General features: G+C 40.6%; 2 protein-coding genes across 3 annotated transcripts in view; one reads left to right on the top strand and one right to left on the bottom strand.

Moving 5' to 3' along the window:
- Positions 1-8,820, top strand: part of LOC128700006 (uncharacterized) — an 82,382-nt gene extending 73,562 nt beyond the window's left edge. For both annotated transcript variants that reach the window (XM_053792891.2, XM_053792892.2), the window contains 3 exons: positions 4,284-4,436; positions 4,780-4,875; positions 8,686-8,820. In XM_053792891.2, the coding sequence (XP_053648866.2) occupies positions 4,284-4,436; positions 4,780-4,875; positions 8,686-8,736 (300 nt within the window). In that variant the 3' untranslated portion in view covers positions 8,737-8,820. The remainder of the gene's footprint in view (positions 1-4,283; positions 4,437-4,779; positions 4,876-8,685) is intronic.
- A 964-nt stretch (positions 8,821-9,784) lies between these two features.
- The window catches only part of Uba5 (Ubiquitin-like activating enzyme 5), a 29,200-nt gene continuing 20,659 nt past the window's right edge, over positions 9,785-18,325 (bottom strand). Inside the window, exons 5-7 of the mRNA XM_053792894.2 lie at positions 17,906-18,033; positions 14,691-14,905; positions 9,785-10,668 (exon numbers count right to left, since the gene is read on the bottom strand). Coding sequence (XP_053648869.1) covers positions 10,475-10,668; positions 14,691-14,905; positions 17,906-18,033 — 537 coding nt within the window. The 3' untranslated portion in view covers positions 9,785-10,474. The remainder of the gene's footprint in view (positions 10,669-14,690; positions 14,906-17,905; positions 18,034-18,325) is intronic.

Below are 18,325 nucleotides of genomic sequence, written 5' to 3'. Positions count from 1 at the left end.
TATCATATATTATGATCAATATCTGGAGTTTACCTGGAGAGAGTTCCGGGGGTCAATGCCCCCACGGCCCGGTCTGTGACCAGGCCTCCTGGTGGATCAGAACCTAATCAACCAGGCTGTTACTGCTGGCTGCATGCAAACCAACGTACGAGCCACAGCCCGACTGGTCAGGAACCGACTTTAGGTGCTTGTCCAGTGCCAGCTTGAAGACTGCCAGGGGTCTGTCGGTAATCCCCCTTATGTATGCTGGGAGGCAGTTGAACAGTCTCGGGCCCCTGACACTTATTGTATGGTCTCTTAACGTGCTAGTGACACCCCTGCTTTTTATTGGGGGGATGTTGCATCGTCTGCCAAGTCTTTTGCTTTCGTAGTGAGTGATTTTCGTGTGCAAGTTCGGTACTAGTCCCTCTAGGATTTTCCAGGTGTATATAATCATGTATCTCTCCCGCCTGCATTCCAGGGAATACAGGTTTAGGAACCTCAAGCGCTCCCAGTAATTGAGGTGTTTTATCTCCGTTATGCGCGCCGTGAAGGTTCTCTGTACATTTTCTAGGTCAGCAATTTCACCTGCCCTGAAAGGTGCTATTAGTGTGCAGCAATATTCCAGCCTAGATAGAACAAGTGACCTGAAGAGTGTCATCATGGGCTTGGCCTCCCTAGTTTTGAAGGTTCTCATTATCCATCCTGTCATTTTTCTAGCAGATGCGATTGATACAATGTTATGGTCCTTGAAGGTGAGATCCTCCGACATGATCACTCCCAGGTCTTTGACGTTGGTGTTTCGCTCTGTTTTGTGGCCAGAATTTTTTTGTACTCTGATGAAGATTTAATTTCCTCGTGTTTACCATATCTGAGTAATTGAAATTTCTCATCATTGAACTTCATATTGTTTTCTGCAGTCCACTGAAAGATTTGGTTGATGTCCACCTGGAGCCTTGCAGTGTCTGCAATGGAAGACACTGTCATGCAGATTCGGGTGTCATCTGCAAAGGAAGACACGGTGCTGTGGCTGACATCCTTGTCTATGTCGGATATGAGGATGAGGAACAAGATGGGAGCGAGTACTGTGCCTTGTGGAACAGAGCTTTTCACCGTAGCTGCCTCGGACTTTACTCTGTTGACGACTACTCTCTGTGTTCTGTTAGTGAGGAAATTATAGATCCATCGACCGACTTTTCCTGTTATTCCTTTAGCACGCATTTTGTGCACTATTACGCCATGGTCACACTTGTCGAAGGCTTTTGCAAAGTCTGTATATATTACATGTGCATTCTTTTTGTCTTCTAGTGCATTTAGGACCTTGTCGTAGTGATCCAATAGTTGGACAGGAGCGACCTGTTCTAAACCCATGTTGCCCTGGGTTGTGTAACTGATGGGTTTCTAGATGGGTGGTGATCTTGCTTCTTAGGACCCTTTCAAAGATTTTTATGATATGGGATGTTAGTGCTATCGGTCTGTAGTTCTTTGCTGTTGCTTTACTGCCCCCTTTGTGGAGTGGGGCTATGTCTGTTGTTTTTAGTAACTGTGGGACGACCCCCGTGTCCATGCTCCCTCTCCATAGGATGGAAAAGGCTCGTGCTAGGGGCTTCTTGCAGTTCTTGATGAACACGGAGTTCCATGAGTCTGGCCCTGGGGCAGAGTGCATGGGCATGTCATTTATCGCCTGTTCGAAGTCATTTGGCGTCAGGATAACATCAGATAGGTTTGTGTTAACCAAATTCTGTGGCTCTCTCATAAAAAATTCATTTTGATCTTCGATTCTCAGTCTGGTTAGCGGCTTGCTAAAAACTGAGTCATATTGGGACTTGAGTAGCTCACTCATTTCCTTGCTGTCATCTGTGTAGGACCCATCTTGTTTAAGTAGGGGCCCAATACTGGACGTTGTTCTCGACTTTGATTTGGCATAGGAGAAGAAATACTTTGGGTTTCTTTCGATTTCATTTATGGCTTTTAGTTCTTCCCGCGATTCCTGACTCCTATAAGATTCCTTTAGCTTAAGTTCGATGCTTGCTATTTCTCTGACCAGTGTCTCCCTACGCATTTCAGATATATTGACCTCTTTTAGCCGCTTTGTTATTCTTTTCCGTCGCCTGTAATGGGAGCGCCTGTCTCTTTCTATTTTACATCTACTCCTCCTTTTTCTTAGAGGAATAAGCCTTGTGCATACATCGAGTGCCACCAAGTTAATCTGTTCTAGGCATAAGTTGGGGTCTGTGTTGCTTAGTATATCTTCCCAGCTTATATCAGTTAGGACTTGGTTTACTTGGTCCCACTTTATGTTTTTGTTATTGAAGTTGAATTTGGTGAATGCTCCCTCGTGACTAATCTCATTATGTCGGTCTGGGGCTCCACGCATACATGTCTGAACCTCAATTATGTTGTGATCTGAGTATATTGTTTTTGATATGGTGACATTTCTTATCAGATCATCATTGTTAGTGAAGATGAGGTCTGGTGTATTCTCCAGTCTAGTAGGCTCTATTATTTGCTGGTTTAAATTGAATTTTGTGCAGAGATTTAAAAGCTCGTGTGAGTGTGAGTTTTCATCAGAGCTGCCTCCTGGTGTTATTACTGCAACAATATTATTTGCTATATTCCTCCATTTTAAGTGCCTTAAGTTGAAATCCCCCAGGAGCAAGATGTTGGGTGCAGGAGCTGGAAGATTTTCCAGACAGTGGTCAATTTTTAACAGCTGTTCCTGGAATTGCTGGGATGTTGCATCCGGAGGCTTGTAGACTACCACAATGACTAGGTTTTGGTTCTCGATCTTTACTGCTAAAACTTCCACTACATCATTTGAGGCATTAAGCAGTTCTGTGCAAACAAGTGACTCTGCAATGTACAGGCCAACCCCCCCCCCCCCTTTTGCCTGTTCACTCTGTCACATCTGTATAGGTTGTAACCTGGGATCCATATTTCGTTGTCCAAGTGATCCTTTATGTGGGTCTCAGTGAAAGCCGCGAACATTGCCTTTGCCTCTGCAAGCAGTCCACGGATGAAAGGTATTTTGTTGTTTGTTGCTGGCTTTAGACCCTGTATATTTGCAAAGAAGAATGTCATCGGACTGGTGGTATTGTTGGTACTGGGGGGGGGATTTTTTTTCCGGCATTAGTATCTGTATCTGTTGGTTTGGAGTGGAGGCCATCGACTGTGATTCCACTCCAGGAATGACTGGATTTGGTGTACGATTTCTGCCATTTCCTGCCAGTTTTTTTTTCCTTCCTGGCACTAAAAAACCTCTCCCTCTTGAGTGGCTGCGGCTACCCAGGTTTTCCCATGGCCTGGATGTTTTGTATCTTTTTGTCCCCTTTAGATGGTGTGCCTGGCAATTTAAGTTATAGCACAGTCTTTCCTGTACTGAAGAGGTACACATTTCAGGGTGAAAAAGCTTACAGGAAGGGAGTTTGCATTTTCCTGTTGTCATATGGGCACGGCATTTTCTAGGGTGGTCATAGTTGCATGTCCCGTCTGTTTTTCCAGATTTCCCATGCCTGCAGATACCAAGTGCATAGTATGTGCACAGGCTTGGTTTCCGTTTGCCTTGGGTTTCTGCGACTGTATTCCCTGTTGGTGCATACTTCCCTGTCTTACTTCTATCCTCCCTAGCACCAACAATGGAGCTCCCACCAGTTGTTTTTGGTAATATATTCTCACTGTTGCTAGTGGAGTCCTCTTGTTTGCTATTTCCTGTGGTATTTCTAGTTTGCAATATTGGTTTTATCTTATCTTTGACTACACTTGTTTCCCCACCACGGCTCCTGTCCCCTATGAGGTCATTTATATGTATTCCTTCCTGCATAAAATTCCTGACTACCTGGACAAAATCTCCAGCTTCACCATTACTGTCTCCCAGGACAGCACCTCCCGCTTCACCATTACTGTCTCCCAGGACAGCACCTCCAGCTTCACCATTACTGTCTCCCAGGACAGCACCTCCAGCTTCACCATTACTGTCTCCCAGGACAGCACCTCCAGCTTCACCATTACTGTCTCCCAAATGCATATACAGTACACACAGTACTTACCTTAAAATATTTTTGTCCTTAGCTTTTAATGAGTGGTGAATATATTTATTGTAGGAAGTCTGAATAAATGAAGAAATGGTATACCTGGAGTTTACCTGGAGAGAGTTTCGGGTATCAGTGAAACTCTGCGAAGCGAAGCACTGTAAACCTGGGATCCCCTGTATACAATTATTGACAGTTACAATTTACTGTACAGTTAATGACAATTGCACATGATGTATGCTTGCCTAAGTTTTTGATTCACTTCTTTTCCTGTAGGACGGAGCATCCATCGAGATAAAGACATGTGATGGCCACCTCAACATTCTGGATATTAAAGAATGTCAACTGGAAAAAATGATGGATGCTGTGGGCCAGAGATCACAGTGCTCAGCTGGACTAATAAAAACTTTCCCAAGGACTGTGGATGAGGTAAGTGTCAACACTTATTATTGCAGCATTGTAACCATAGGTAAACACTAAACTCACAGGGATCATAGAGCACTTAGGGAATAGGAGGTAATCAAGTTTGATCCAGGAGGGAAAGGGTAACTCATTTCCAAGGATCAAAAGCCTTCATAATAGTTCAAATTTTATGAAGATTAGCATTACTGCTTTTATGGGAGGTGAACAGCTTTGATACAAGGGAAGGATAGTTCCAGTTCTTTGGTTCAAGTGACCTTCACTAGCAAGATGGGAACATTCTCCATGGGCAAAAATATAACTCTCCTTTCGTCTCTTTCCTTCCTTGGTAACATTACTTTCTTCATTACAGTTTTACAAAAAGAGCATGAACAAGTCCAGGGGAAACAAAGACCAAGAAAGAGAAGTCTTTGAGCAAGCAGCAAACGCAGTATTTTTCAACGCTATGGTTAGTATATTATCATTATTACACGCATGGGGAAGTGCTGAACTCGTAGGGGACATACAGTATAGCATTTGGGGAATTGAAAGTACATAAAGTTTGACTGGAAAAAAGGGATTGAAGCACCTATTCCTTAGATTAGTAACCCTTTACTGGTATCAAGGCACTCCCTTGAAGGTAAAGATATATGAAAGGAGAAGAAACTAATGAAATAAATTACATTTTAGATTATGGGGGAGCACTAAACCCATAGGGATTATACAGCACCTGTGGGGGGGGGGATGGAAGGTATTCAGGCTCAATTCAGGGAACTGGAGCACAGATTCAATTCCCTAGATCAAGAGCCCCTCACCAGCATCAAGGAATCTCCCTTGAAGGGATTACATTTTAGAACATTGTACAGTGGACCCCCGCATAACGATATTAATCTGTTCCTGAGAGCTCGTTGTTATGCGAAATTATCGTTACGCGAATGAATTTTCCCCATAAGAAATAATGGAAATCAAATTAATCCGTGCAAGACACCCAAAAGTATGAAAAAAAAAATTTTACCACATGAAATATACATTTTCCTACACACAAAGAGAAGGATACATGCACAATAGTAGAGTAGTACATGCACAATATATATTGTGCATGTACTACTCTACTAAATGAAGAATAAATGACACTTACCTTTATTGAAGATGCAGCAATGACTGATGAGACACTGTGTCCTGGGAGTGCCTTTTCCTCCTGAGTACTGTAGGTCCTGTTTGGCATTTTCTTCCAGAACAGGCCTTATCACACTGTGTATGCCACTACGATTCTTAAATCTCTCAAACCAACCTTTGCTGGCTTTAAATTCACATATATGAGCACTAATTCCGGCATTTTTCCCTGTTCACCTGGGTGTTAGTCGACTGGTGTGGGTTGCATCCTGGGAGACAAGATTAAGGACCCCAATGGAAATAAGTTAGACAGTCTTCGATGACACTGACTTTTTTGGGTTATCCTGGGTGGCGAACCCTCTGGGGTTAATTGTTTCTTGGTATTCTCAATAAGCCACACCAACAACGGTGCTACAGCAGCAGCAGCAGCAGCTGACAGTGCTACAGCAGCAGCAGCTGACAGTGCTACAGCAGCAGCAGCAGCAGCAGCAGCTGACAGTGCTACAGCAGCAGCAGCAGACAGTGCTACAGCAGCAGCTGACAGTGCTACAGCAGCAGCTGACAGTGCTACAGCAGCAGCAGACGGTGCTACAACAGCAGCAGCAGCTGACGGTGGTACAGCAGCAGCAGCAGCTGATGGTGATACAGCAGCAGCAGCAGCTGACAGTGCAGCAGCAGCAGCTGACAGTGCTACAGCAGTAGCAGACGGTGCTACAGCAGCAGCAGCAGCAGACGGTACTACAGCAGCAGCAGCAGCTGACGGTGGTACAGCAGCAGCAGCAGCTGACGGTGCTACAGCAGCAGCAGCAGCTGACATTGCTACAGCAGCAGCAGCATCAGCAGTTGACCATGGTACCACAGTATTTCGATAATATTTCTCACCCTTTTTACCACAGGGTTGGCACTAGAAGCTTTCTTGGGGCCCATGGTCACTTATTTTGCAGATAAAATCACCAAAAACACTGTAATAATACGAAATGTTCCGATTGTATGCTTGGATGTTACCGCTGAGGCTGGCTGGTAAACAATGCCACCGTCGGAACATGTGAGGCTGGCTCAGGCCGCACATTAGACGCGTCTCTGACGAATAGCGTTGAGTGGGTTTTTTAGCGGTTAGGTTAGGTTAGGTAAGGTTCGTCAGGAAACAGGACAAATGTTTCCTGACGCGGGTCTTAGTCAGATGATGACCCGCCTTTGGAGCTTTTGGTCATCTGACCGAGGCCTTCCGCTGGCTTACCGGTCCACCCCTTTAAAAATTATGGTCATTTATAACCTTTTTTTTTTTTTTTTAGCGGTATGCGAGGCAAAATCTTAGCGATAAAATGTATCAGTATGCGGATTTAACGTTATGTGATGCCAACGGTATACGGGGGTCCACTGTATTATGCAAACAACGTACATTGCTGAATGTAAGCCAAAAAATTTAAGTAAATTCCTTTCATAAATTAATGTTTATTGTGTATTGCCTATTTTCATATACTATTTATGCATTACAGTCATTGGTAACCATTAACACCATAGGGGTTCATACTGCACTTGAAAAATGGGAATCATTTAGGTTCAGTGATGACGACTCCAATTTCTAAGCTCGAGAGCTCATCACAGGCGTCAACACCCCATCCCCATTCATGAAGGGCCTGCCATTGTTCAGAGATTGTGTACCCTACCTTTGTACAGTTATTGTAGTGCACTGCCATTGCTCAGTGATTGTGTTGCTCTACATGGTTTGATTGCCAGTCTCATGTTCTTTGTTTCCTTCTAATTATTCTGTCTTCTAGATATGCTGCTCTTCCAACATCTGCCTTGCCCCATCCTTTCTACAGTCATTATGCATTATTGGCAATGCATAATGTCACTGATATAAAACAAAAGTTTTTCGGTGCAGTACCCTGCTAACAAAAATATGTAGTATAATGTAAACACTATTAGGTTAGCTAAAACTGGATTATTATTATTATATTCACAGAAAAGTACTAAACCTGTAGGGATCATACAATACTTGTGGAATGGTTTTACATATAGGTTTGACCCAAGGGGATTATTATTATACTCGTGGAGAAGTGCTAAACCCATAGGGACCATACAATGCCTGGGTACTGGGAGGTAATCAGGTTTGATCTGAGGATAAGGTTTATTATTAGATTCAAGGAAAGTGTTAAACCCATAGTGTCATACATGTTCCTGGGAAATGAATCATATTCAGGTTTGATCCATGCAGAATTATTACTCATGGGGAAGCCCTATTATTGTTATTATTATTATATTTAAGGGGAAACACTAAACCCATAGGGATCATGCAGTGCTTGGGAAATGGGAGGCATTTGGGTTTAACCTCAAGAAGGAAAGAATACAGTATAGGTATAATTCCCTGGGTCAAGGGCCCTTCATCATCATCATCATAACTAAAGGTCATGCAGTTCACCAGTATCAAGGCATCTTTAAGGAGAGGGAAGTAATAAACTTAAGTTGTACAGCATATGGGGAATATAACACTGATTGATCAGGTTTTATCCAAGATTATTTAATTTGTTGGGCAGCACTAAACTCTTGTGGGTTATATATTATTATTATAATCAAAAAGAAGCACTAAGCCACAAGGGCTGTACAGCTGTGGGTTATATAGTGCTTAAGGAATGGGAGGTAACCAGGTGCCTTTTGCTGAAATCAGGGCACAACCTTTAAATGGGTTGTATAGTGTACTGTATTTTGGATGTATAAGTTTTTTTACACAGCCCTTTCCCATCAAGATAGGGTGACCCCCCAAAAATTACCACATTAACCATCACTCATTCAATAATTGTTTTACCAGATGTGCACAGACATCACAGTTCAAATGACTTCCTGAACTGCAGCATCACCTCTCCTTTCACCTCCAGGACTCAAGTCCAGCTAATCAGTTTCAACAGAAAATCAAGGCATAATAATCAGTCTTCACACATTCTGATGTAACAGTCTCACATGAGCCCCTTTCACTCAAAAGCTCCTTTACCCCCATCTCCCTCCAGTACTTCCTAGGATGATCCCTACCTCTCCTTCCTTTCTTGATCTTCGTATTCTGCTCCATTCTCTTTAAATGCCCAAACCACCTCAGCAACCAATCCGTGATATGTTAGATTATTTTTCACTTATTTCTGTTAATAGCAAAAGCATTTTTTTGTTGCAACAGAATGAAGCACTGGAAGAAGCTGGTTATACTGCTCTACCTACCGACTCTTAAGTCATTACCTACTGACTTGTAAGTGAGAGTAACCTATATAACATATTATTGCATATCAAGATGTATTCTGAACATCGAATAAAATCAGAAGTATGTATTTAGTACAGCACTTTCTTTTTCCTTTATTATAATCATGGTGAAATGCTAAACCTGTAGGTTATACAGCATCTCAAGAAAAGGAAGTAAAGAACTTTTCATCTGAAATGATGCTCCTTGAAGAGTAGTGTATGAAGAATATAGAACTATTGTAGAGTGCATATCTTTTTAAGATGAGGTTCGTGATACTGGCCAAGGGCTCTTGATCCAAAGAATTGGAACTACCCTTCCTTGGATCAAATCTGAGTACCTAGTTCTCTAGATGTTCTATAGCCTCTTACAGGTTTAGTATTTTCCCTAGGAATATTTAAATAATAAGACCTGTTGCAATGTGAGCAGGGTAATATTTTGTGAAGGGATTCAGGGTAACCGGTTAGCTGGACTCGAGTCCTGGAAATGGAAAGTACAATGCCTGCACTTTAAAGGAGGGGTTTGGGATATTGGCAGTTTGGAGGGACTTCTAAACTGTCATATCTGAGTGCCTCTGCAAAGACAGTGATTATGTATGAGTGACGGCGAGTGTTGAATGATGATGAAAGTTTTCTTTCTTTTTGGGTCACCCTGCCTCGGTGGGATACGGCCGGTTTGTTGAAAGATATATAATAATAATAATACTAATGTACCATTTAAGCCAGTGTGTGTTTAGGGGAAAACTGTAGTACGGTATATTTATAACTGGTTTCAAGGGCTCAACTATTCTAGCTGTTTGGCCAAACTTCTCGATGTCTTGATCAACTAAGCCATTGCTGCTAGCAGCTTGTAGGCCTACACAGTCATCATAATCTGGCTTTCGGTACTTTGAACAGGTAGTGATCTAGTTTTCCCTTTTTTATTTACAAATGATTGGGCATTATTTCTTACATATGTAGCCCATGGCTGGTTACAGTGTTCTCTAACTGTGGCTATAGTAACCCTGCTTTTCAATACTCTAAGGTCAATTGCAAAAAAGCAATAACAAATATAATTTTTAATACAAAATCATAAAAAATTATCCTTTTCAGCCAATAGGTCAATAGGCTAAATTATTAATTTTTTAAGCACAGCACTGTATATATATCTGAATACATAATATAGAGAAAGCAGTTCAAGTACTTAGGTTGAGTTAGGAAGAGAAGTGAATGCTATCACAGCAAGCAATAGTACTGTAGTCCAAAGATAGTTTCTTAAAAAATCCCTGAAATAATTTAAAAAACCGGAATGGTATGATATCCACAGCTGCTGAGTACACAATAAATTAACATTCAGAGGCATCCTTAGTACACCCATAAACTAATGAATAATAATTTACTCTGTAAACATAACTCTTATTTTAAAATCAAAGAGCCCTTAAGCACATAATTATATTTTACCAAAAAGCACCTATAAAACTTTTCACAGATTGAATGTTTTAATGTATTGTATATTGGCCCTGTACACAATTCTTATTTATCTTATATAATAAAATAATAGAAATCATTCTCTCAGATACAGGATGCCCTTGAGATCTGACAAGAACTTTGACCTAGAAAATTACTCAAGTGCCACTGCTCTGTAATACACTATGAGAAAGGTAAAAAAAAAAAAAATGCTTAAAGCCACTGTTTAGTAAGAAATTTTAAATTTACAACCTCAAGTCATGATGCTTGACTATTTATCAACACATTTAAAGAGCTTTCATTTGTGCCATAAGATCATCTAGACTTGTATCATCAGCATCATCCACTACTTTGCTTGTAGCTTCATCAACTGGGGCAGGTCTCTCATATGCCACAGTGATGCCCTGAACAAGACTCGGTACTGATGCACAAGCTGAGCTGCTGGCTTCCTCTGGAGTTGCCTCGTCAACCAAACAAATGCCTGCAACACGATATGATTTCTTACAGTAATAGTCTGCATTAATGCCAATATGATATAATTCCTATTAATAATAATTTGTTGCTAACTCCCTTTTCATTCTGTGCTGCATGACTTAAGGGTTTAGCACTTAATTTGATAATAATAAGAATGACTTTCACATGAGGATCAGACTGGGGTATGTAAGAGAGAGGGAAACTATCTTCCAGTAGAAGTTAGACCTTAGACAGGGTTGAGTCAAAATGCTCCAGTTATACCTTGCTATTGTATAGACACGCTTGCAGTTACCAACCAGAACAAAAGAATTGGAGGTCCTCTTACACTAGTTTTTATTAAATCCTCTTATATATATATTTTTTAGCATAATGGCCATCTCCTGCCAAAGCAAAGTGGCTCAAAGAAGAAAACACATTCACCAACACTCATTCAAGCACTATCTTTTCAGAAATGTGCTGACATCACAATCAGATTATTCTCCAACTGCAACATCCCCACCCCTCCTTCTGAGTGCAGGCCCTGCCCTTCCTACCTCCATGCCTCAAGTACAGCTAACCAGTTTCCCTAAATCCCTTTGTAGCATTTACCCTTGTACTTATAAACTAAATTCTTAACTGAGGTAGTGGTAGTCACATTTTCATACTAATGGGTTTTGGGGGGGGGGGCAGGAATAAGAGTATAAAATTGAAACCACTTGATAGAGAGGAAGAGGAATACTTAGATTATATTTTTGAATGTAGGAACGTGACTTGACTATTACTACACTTAGGATATACAGTGGAACCTCGACTTACGAGTGTCCCAACATATGAGTTTTTCAAGATGTGAGCTATCGCTCGGTCAGTTTTTTTGCTCTGAGTTATAAGCCAACATCAGAGTTACGAGCGAGCTTCCCCAGCTTCCCCCTCAACCCACAACTTGCACACCTCGCTTGTTTATGATTTCATGCTTTAATTTCGTGGACATCATCCTCTTTTTCTTCTCAGCACTGTCCTTTGCACTTATTTTCTTAGGACCCATGATTAGAAAAAAGAAATTTGGCAAAATAAGTGCGCAAAATGCAAGGAAAACACAAGAGAAATGCTTCCATGGCGAGGTAAAAAGTGCACTGAGCTGGCGGCGTTCTGAAGCTCTCTCGTTATTATTATTACGTATGTTTATAGGGTGTGCAAAAGAAGAAAATTAAAGGTGAATACAGGAAAGAGTAAGGTTATGAGGATAACAAAAAGATTAGGTGATGAAAGATTGAATATCAGATTGGAGGGAGAGAGTATGGAGGAGGTGAACGTATTCAGATATTTGGGAGTGGACGTGTCAGCGGATGGGTCTATGAAAGATGAGGTGAATCATAGAATTGATGAGGGAAAAAGAGTGAGTGGTGCACTTAGGAGTCTGTGGAGACAAAGAACTTTGTCCTTGGAGGCAAAGAGGGGAATGTATGAGAGTATAGTTTTACCAACGCTCTTGTATGGGTGTGAAGCGTGGGTGATGAATGTTGCAGCGAGGAGAAGGCTGGAGGCAGTGGAGATGTCATGTCTGAGGGCAATGTGTGGTGTGAATATAATGCAGAGAATTCGTAGTTTGGAAGTTAGGAGGAGGTGCGGGATTACCAAAACTGTTGTCCAGAGGGCTGAGGAAGGGTTGTTGAGGTGGTTCGGACATGTAGAGAGAATGGAGCGAAACAGAATGACTTCAAGAGTGTATCAGTCTGTAGTGGAAGGAAGGCGGGGTAGGGGTCGGCCTAGGAAGGGTTGGAGGGAGGGGGTAAAGGAGGTTTTGTGTGCGAGGGGCTTGGACTTCCAGCAGGCATGCGTGAGCGTGTTTGATAGGAGTGAATGGAGACAAATGGTTTTTAATACTTGACGTGCTGTTGGAGTGTGAGCAAAGTAACATTTATGAAGGGATTCAGGGAAACCGGCAGGCCGGACTTGAGTCCTGGAGATGGGAAGTACAGTGCCTGCACTCTGAAGGAGGGGTGTTAATGTTGCAGTTTAAAAACTGTAGTGTAAAGCACCCTTCTGGCAAGACAGTGATGGAGTGAATGATGGTGAAAGTTTTTCTTTTTCGGGCCACCCTGCCTTGGTGGGAATCGGCCGGTGTGATAATAAAAAAATAATAAAAAATGTTTATTACGAATGTTTTCAGATACTTGGGAGTTGACGTGTCGGCGGATGGATTTATGAAGGATGAGGTTAATCATAGAATTGATGAGGGAAAAAAGGTGAGTGGTGCGTTGAGGTATATGTGGAGTCAAAAAACGTTATCTATGGAGGCAAAGAAGGGAATGTATGAAAGTATAGTAGTACCAACACTCTTATATGGGTGTGAAGCTTGGGTGGTAAATGCAGCAGCGAGGAGACGGTTGGAGGCAGTGGAGATGTCCTGTTTAAGGGCAATGTGTGGTGTAAATATTATGCAGAAAATTCGGAGTGTGGAAATTAGGAGAAGGTGTGGAGTTAATAAAAGTATTAGTCAGTGGGCAGAAGAGGGGTTGTTGAGGTGGTTTGGTCATTTAGAGAGAATGGATCAAAGTAGAATGACATGGAAAGCATATAAATCTATAGGGGAAGGAAGGCGGGGTAGGGGTCGTCCTCGAAAGGGTTGGAGAGAGGGGGTAAAGGAGGTTTTGTGGGCAAGGGGCTTGGACTTCCAGCAAGCGTGCGTGAGCGTGTTAGATAGGAGTGAATGGAGACGAATGGTACTTGGGACCTGACGATCTGTTGGAGTGTGAGCAGGGTAATATTTAGTGAAGGGATTCAGGGAAACCGGTTATTTTCATATAGTCGGACTTGAGTCCTGGAAATGGGAAGTACAATGCCTGCACTTTAAAGGAGGGGTTTGGGATATTGGCAGTTTGGAGGGATATGTTGTGTATCTTTATATGTGTATGCTTCTAGACTGTTGTATTCTGAGCACCTCTGCAAAAACAGTGATAATGTGCGAGTGTGGTGAAAGTGTTGAATGATGATGAAAGTATTTTCTTTTTGGGGATTTTCTTTCTTTTTTGGGTCACCCTGCCTCGGTGGGAGACGGCCGACTTATTGAAAAAAAAAAAAAATTATTATTATTAATTTAGGGAACTGGAACACAGATCCAATTCCCTAAATCAAGAGCCTCTCACCAGTGTCAAGGTTTCTTGATGCTGGTGAGGGGCTCTTGATCTAGAGAATTGGATCTGTGCTCCAGTGTGGAAATTAGGAGAAGGTGTGGAGTTAATAAAAGTATTAGTCAGAGGGCTGAAGAGGGTTTGTCATATTAGATGAATTCTTTCTTTCTTTCAACACACCGGCCGTATCCCACCGAGGTGGTGGCCCAAAAGGAAAAACAAAAGTTTCTCCTTTCAAATTTAGTAATATATACAGGAGAAGGGGTTACTAGCCCCTTGCTCCCAGCATTTTAGTCGCCTCTTACAACACGCATGGCTTACGGAGGAAGAATTCTGTTCCACTTCCCCATGGAGATAAGAGGAAATAAACAAGAACAAGAACTAGAAAGAAAATAGCAGAAAACCCAGAGGGGTGTGTATATATATATGCTTGTACATGTATGTATAGTGTGACCTAAGTGTAAGTAGAAGTAGCAAGACATACCTGAAATCTTGCATGTTTATGAGACAGACAAAAGACACCAGCAATCCTACCATCATGTAAAACAATTACAGGCTTTCGTTTTACACTCACTTGGCAGGACGGTAGTACCTCCCTGGGCGGTTGCTGTCGACCAACCTACTACCTATAATTAGATGAATTGTGATAGATAAATAAGCCATAGAGTTGATATTAGTCTCATACTGAAGTATTATGTCCTGCCTCTCAAGAGCAGGAATTCCTCTGGAATGGATTAATGGCATTTCAATTAATTTGAATGAGGAAAATTCATTTGATATATGAGCAAATTGATTTATGAGCTAGGTCACAGAACGGATTAAACTCGTAAGTCGAGGTTCCACTGTATTTGCTACAGAGCACAATCTTTACTCATTAGGAGAGTAGTGTTAAATGTTCAGCACTGTAAACACAACTACTCACCCCATTCATTATCTTCATGGACTACCTCTTCTTCTTTCACTTCCTGCTTTTCTATCTTAGGCTCAGAAGCTTTCTTTGCTGCATATTCTGCTTGCCTTCTCCGACACCATGAGTCTTCACACTGGGGGTTCGGCTTGACAGACATGGCTGGGAAGAAGTCCAGCAGTGCATTGTAACCCAAGTAGTAAGACACTTCACCAAAATTAAGAAGGAACCTAGGAATGAAAAAGATAAAATTAATATCGTAATTATTGTAAAGCTATATCACCAAGAAAATAATTACAATATTTTACTTAATGTAAGAATGCATATCAAGAAAATAACAACACATTTATAACAAATATGTTTTGTATATGCAAGTACAGGTCTCCCTCAACATTCACGTTTTCAACTTTCACGGGCTTCACACATTCGCGAATTCCCAACCGCCAAATTCCCAGCCACCAAATTCCCAGCCGCCAAATCATATTTAAGTTTCCCACCACCTGTGAGTCCCTATAACCCTCCCTCCGACTCCTGCAACTGGCAGCCAGCCTTCCCACCACTCAGTGTGGTGAGTGTTTTGTTTGTTCATTATTTGCTATTAAACTACAGTATAAATAATGTAAACCCATTCATGACTGCATATTGGAATGGCTATTCGGACAGGTATTAGACGGTGACATCATGTGTTTACTCTCGAACACTGCAAAGAATTAAACATTTCTGCTACAGCTAATAATAACAATAGTAATAATAATAATAATAATAATAATATTAATTAATAATAATAATAATAAATATGATATATGTAATTGAAGAAGGAAATTGTACAAAAATACGAGGGAGTGGTTGACACATCGTCAGTGTGACTTTGTTTATGCTGGAGTGAACATTAGTCTCCCTGCTCTTCCAAACATTTCACAATAATTCATTGTGTTTGGTGCTTGTAGATTGAGTGTGACTGGAGTGGTAGAGGCAGTGATTGAGGCAATGGTATTTAATAACATACATGTTAATAATAATACATGTTATTAATAATATGTACTATTATTATTTATAACATATATGTTATTAAATACATACATGTAATAATAATACATGTTATTAATAATAACATGTACTATTATTATTTATAACATATATGTTATTAAATACCACTGCCTCAACCTCTGAATTATTGTGAAATGTTTGGAAGAGCAGGGAGACTAATGTTCACTCCAGCATGAACAAAGTCACACTGACGATGTGTCACCCACTCCCTCGTATTTTTGTACAATTTCCTTCTTCAATTATATCATATTTATTATTATTATTATTATTATTATTATTATTATTAGCAATAGCAGAAATGTTTGATTCTTTGCTGTGTCCAAGAGTAAACACATGATGTCACCGTCTAATACCTTTTCTAATAGCCATTCCAATATGCAGTCATGAATGGGTTTACATTATTTATACTGTAGTTTAATAGCAAATAATGAACAAACAAAACACTCACCACACTGAGTGGTAGGAAGGCTGGCTGCCAGTTGCGGGGGTCGGTGGGAGGGTAGTAGGGATTCGCAGTGGTGGAGGCATTGGTGGAGTCTGTGGTATTTAATAACATACATGTTATTAACATACATGTTATTAACCCTTTGAGGGTCGACAGGCCCTCTCCGAAACTCGTTCTCAGGGTCGGCCAAATTTAAAAAAAAAAAAAATTATTTTCTCTTATGAAAAGATAGAGAATCTTTTCCCGATCATAAAGACACCAAAAGTTTGAAATTTGATAGAAAACTTATGGAATTATGCTCTCGCAAAGTTAGCGGTCTCGGCGATGTTTACGCATCGGCGATTTTGCCCACTTTGAGCCCCATTTTCGGCCAATTTCACTGTACTAGTCGACAAAAAACATGAATATTTCGCTAGAACTCCATTTTTTTCTATCGAATGGGTGCAAGAAACCACCCATTTATGAAATTCAACTATCCAGTACAGTGGTCAGAATTTAGCAATTTTGCCAATTTCACACAAATTTCAAAAGATGCCAATTTCCGAATAGGGTCCAGAATAAACAAGAAAGACATTCCTGGCAATAAAATGACATTTCCTCTAGTCATTAGTCACGTCTCAAGGCCCCTCTTATATTCTTTTGCTTTCCACTTTGAATTTTTATTCTCACAAAAAATATAAGATTTACTGTTATGCAGACTACTGCATTAGTGTAAAAAAATGGTATAAATATTATTGGTACACTTGTGAAAGAATATTAGACTCACCAGTTGACGTGTATTGCACGCTTGGCACGATTTGTTTACTTTTGAAGTTTGGTAAAAATCGAACATTTCTGCTACTTTGAGCTCAATTTCAAGGCACCTTTCATTGTAAAACCAGTCAAAATCATCTCAATTTCTGTAATATGTCTTCCATTCTATAAAATGAGACCAAGAAAACTAGAATACAACAATAAACACCATACGAAAATACACTGCAAAGTCGCTGATTTATTCCAAAAAAATGGTCAAAGTTTTTTTTTTCTCATTATGCACTGTGTACTGCAGGATTTTTTTTAGACTGTGCACACTGACCACATAGACCCATTCTTTCATATGAAGGCCTACCAGCTTTCTCCCACTAGATTTGAGGCCGCTAGAATTTATGAGTACTAGTACGTCAAAAACCCCTACGCGTAAGACGTACTAGTACGACCAAAACCCTCAAAGGGTTAAATAACATACGTTATTAAAGCATAACATGTATATATTTAGTACAATTTACGACGTTTTCATGTATTTTATGATTATTCATGGTTCAACAAGTTATGGAAGCAGTATTGTAATATATTTCCCTACAATATATTGGGGCACCAAACATTCACGGTTTTTCAACATTCGCGAGGCTCTTGATCCCCTAACCCTCGCGAATGTTGAGGGAGACCTGTAGACTAGCCTTGGTAGTAGATGTACTACTCTGGAATAGCCTATCCACTAGACCTAAGTATTCTATATTTTATTGTATACATGTATTACAAACTACTAGTCAGCCTCAGTCATAAATCAAGAAGTATAATTTGGGAACTAAAAATCAGTTGTTTACAGCCCCTACTGAATGTAAAGTATACTTTCAATTCCCTCAAAAATAGCAAATTTTTAAACTTGAAGCAATTAGAATTTTTTCACTGATTTTCTCTTAATAATTTAAGAAGAAAAAGAAAGTCAATATGAATAGAAATGCAGTAGAACAAAACTCACTTAAGTACATTCTGTACCAACAAGCCAGCAACAATACCCATGGTGGTAGGCAAGGAAGCAGCGCATACACCTTCCCGCTTCAGGGTGCGTTCATCAATTTGACTGGCAACAACCAGAGGTGGTGCACACTGCAAAGTAAAAACATTTTGAGTTGCATTTAGTGTAACTTAAAAATGCACAATTTAGATGTGTACTGTGTTTCAAATACACCTACCATCTGACTTACGACCGAGTTCGGTTCCGAGAAACCGGTCGTAAGTCGAAATGGACGTAAGTCGAACTTTACTACTGAATATCAACATAACTGATATATCGGATCATTATTTAGTTGTAGCTACAGTTAGAGTAAGAGGTAGATGGGAAAAGAGGAAGGTGGCAAGAACAAGTAAGAGAGAGGTGAAAGTGTATAAACTAAGGGAG

This window comes from Cherax quadricarinatus, chromosome 64 (assembly GCF_038502225.1).
Source record: "Cherax quadricarinatus isolate ZL_2023a chromosome 64, ASM3850222v1, whole genome shotgun sequence".
Taxonomy (NCBI): Eukaryota; Metazoa; Arthropoda; class Malacostraca; order Decapoda; family Parastacidae; genus Cherax; species Cherax quadricarinatus.
Note: the sequence above shows the minus strand (reverse complement) of the source record. Positions and strands in the feature narration are given on the sequence as shown.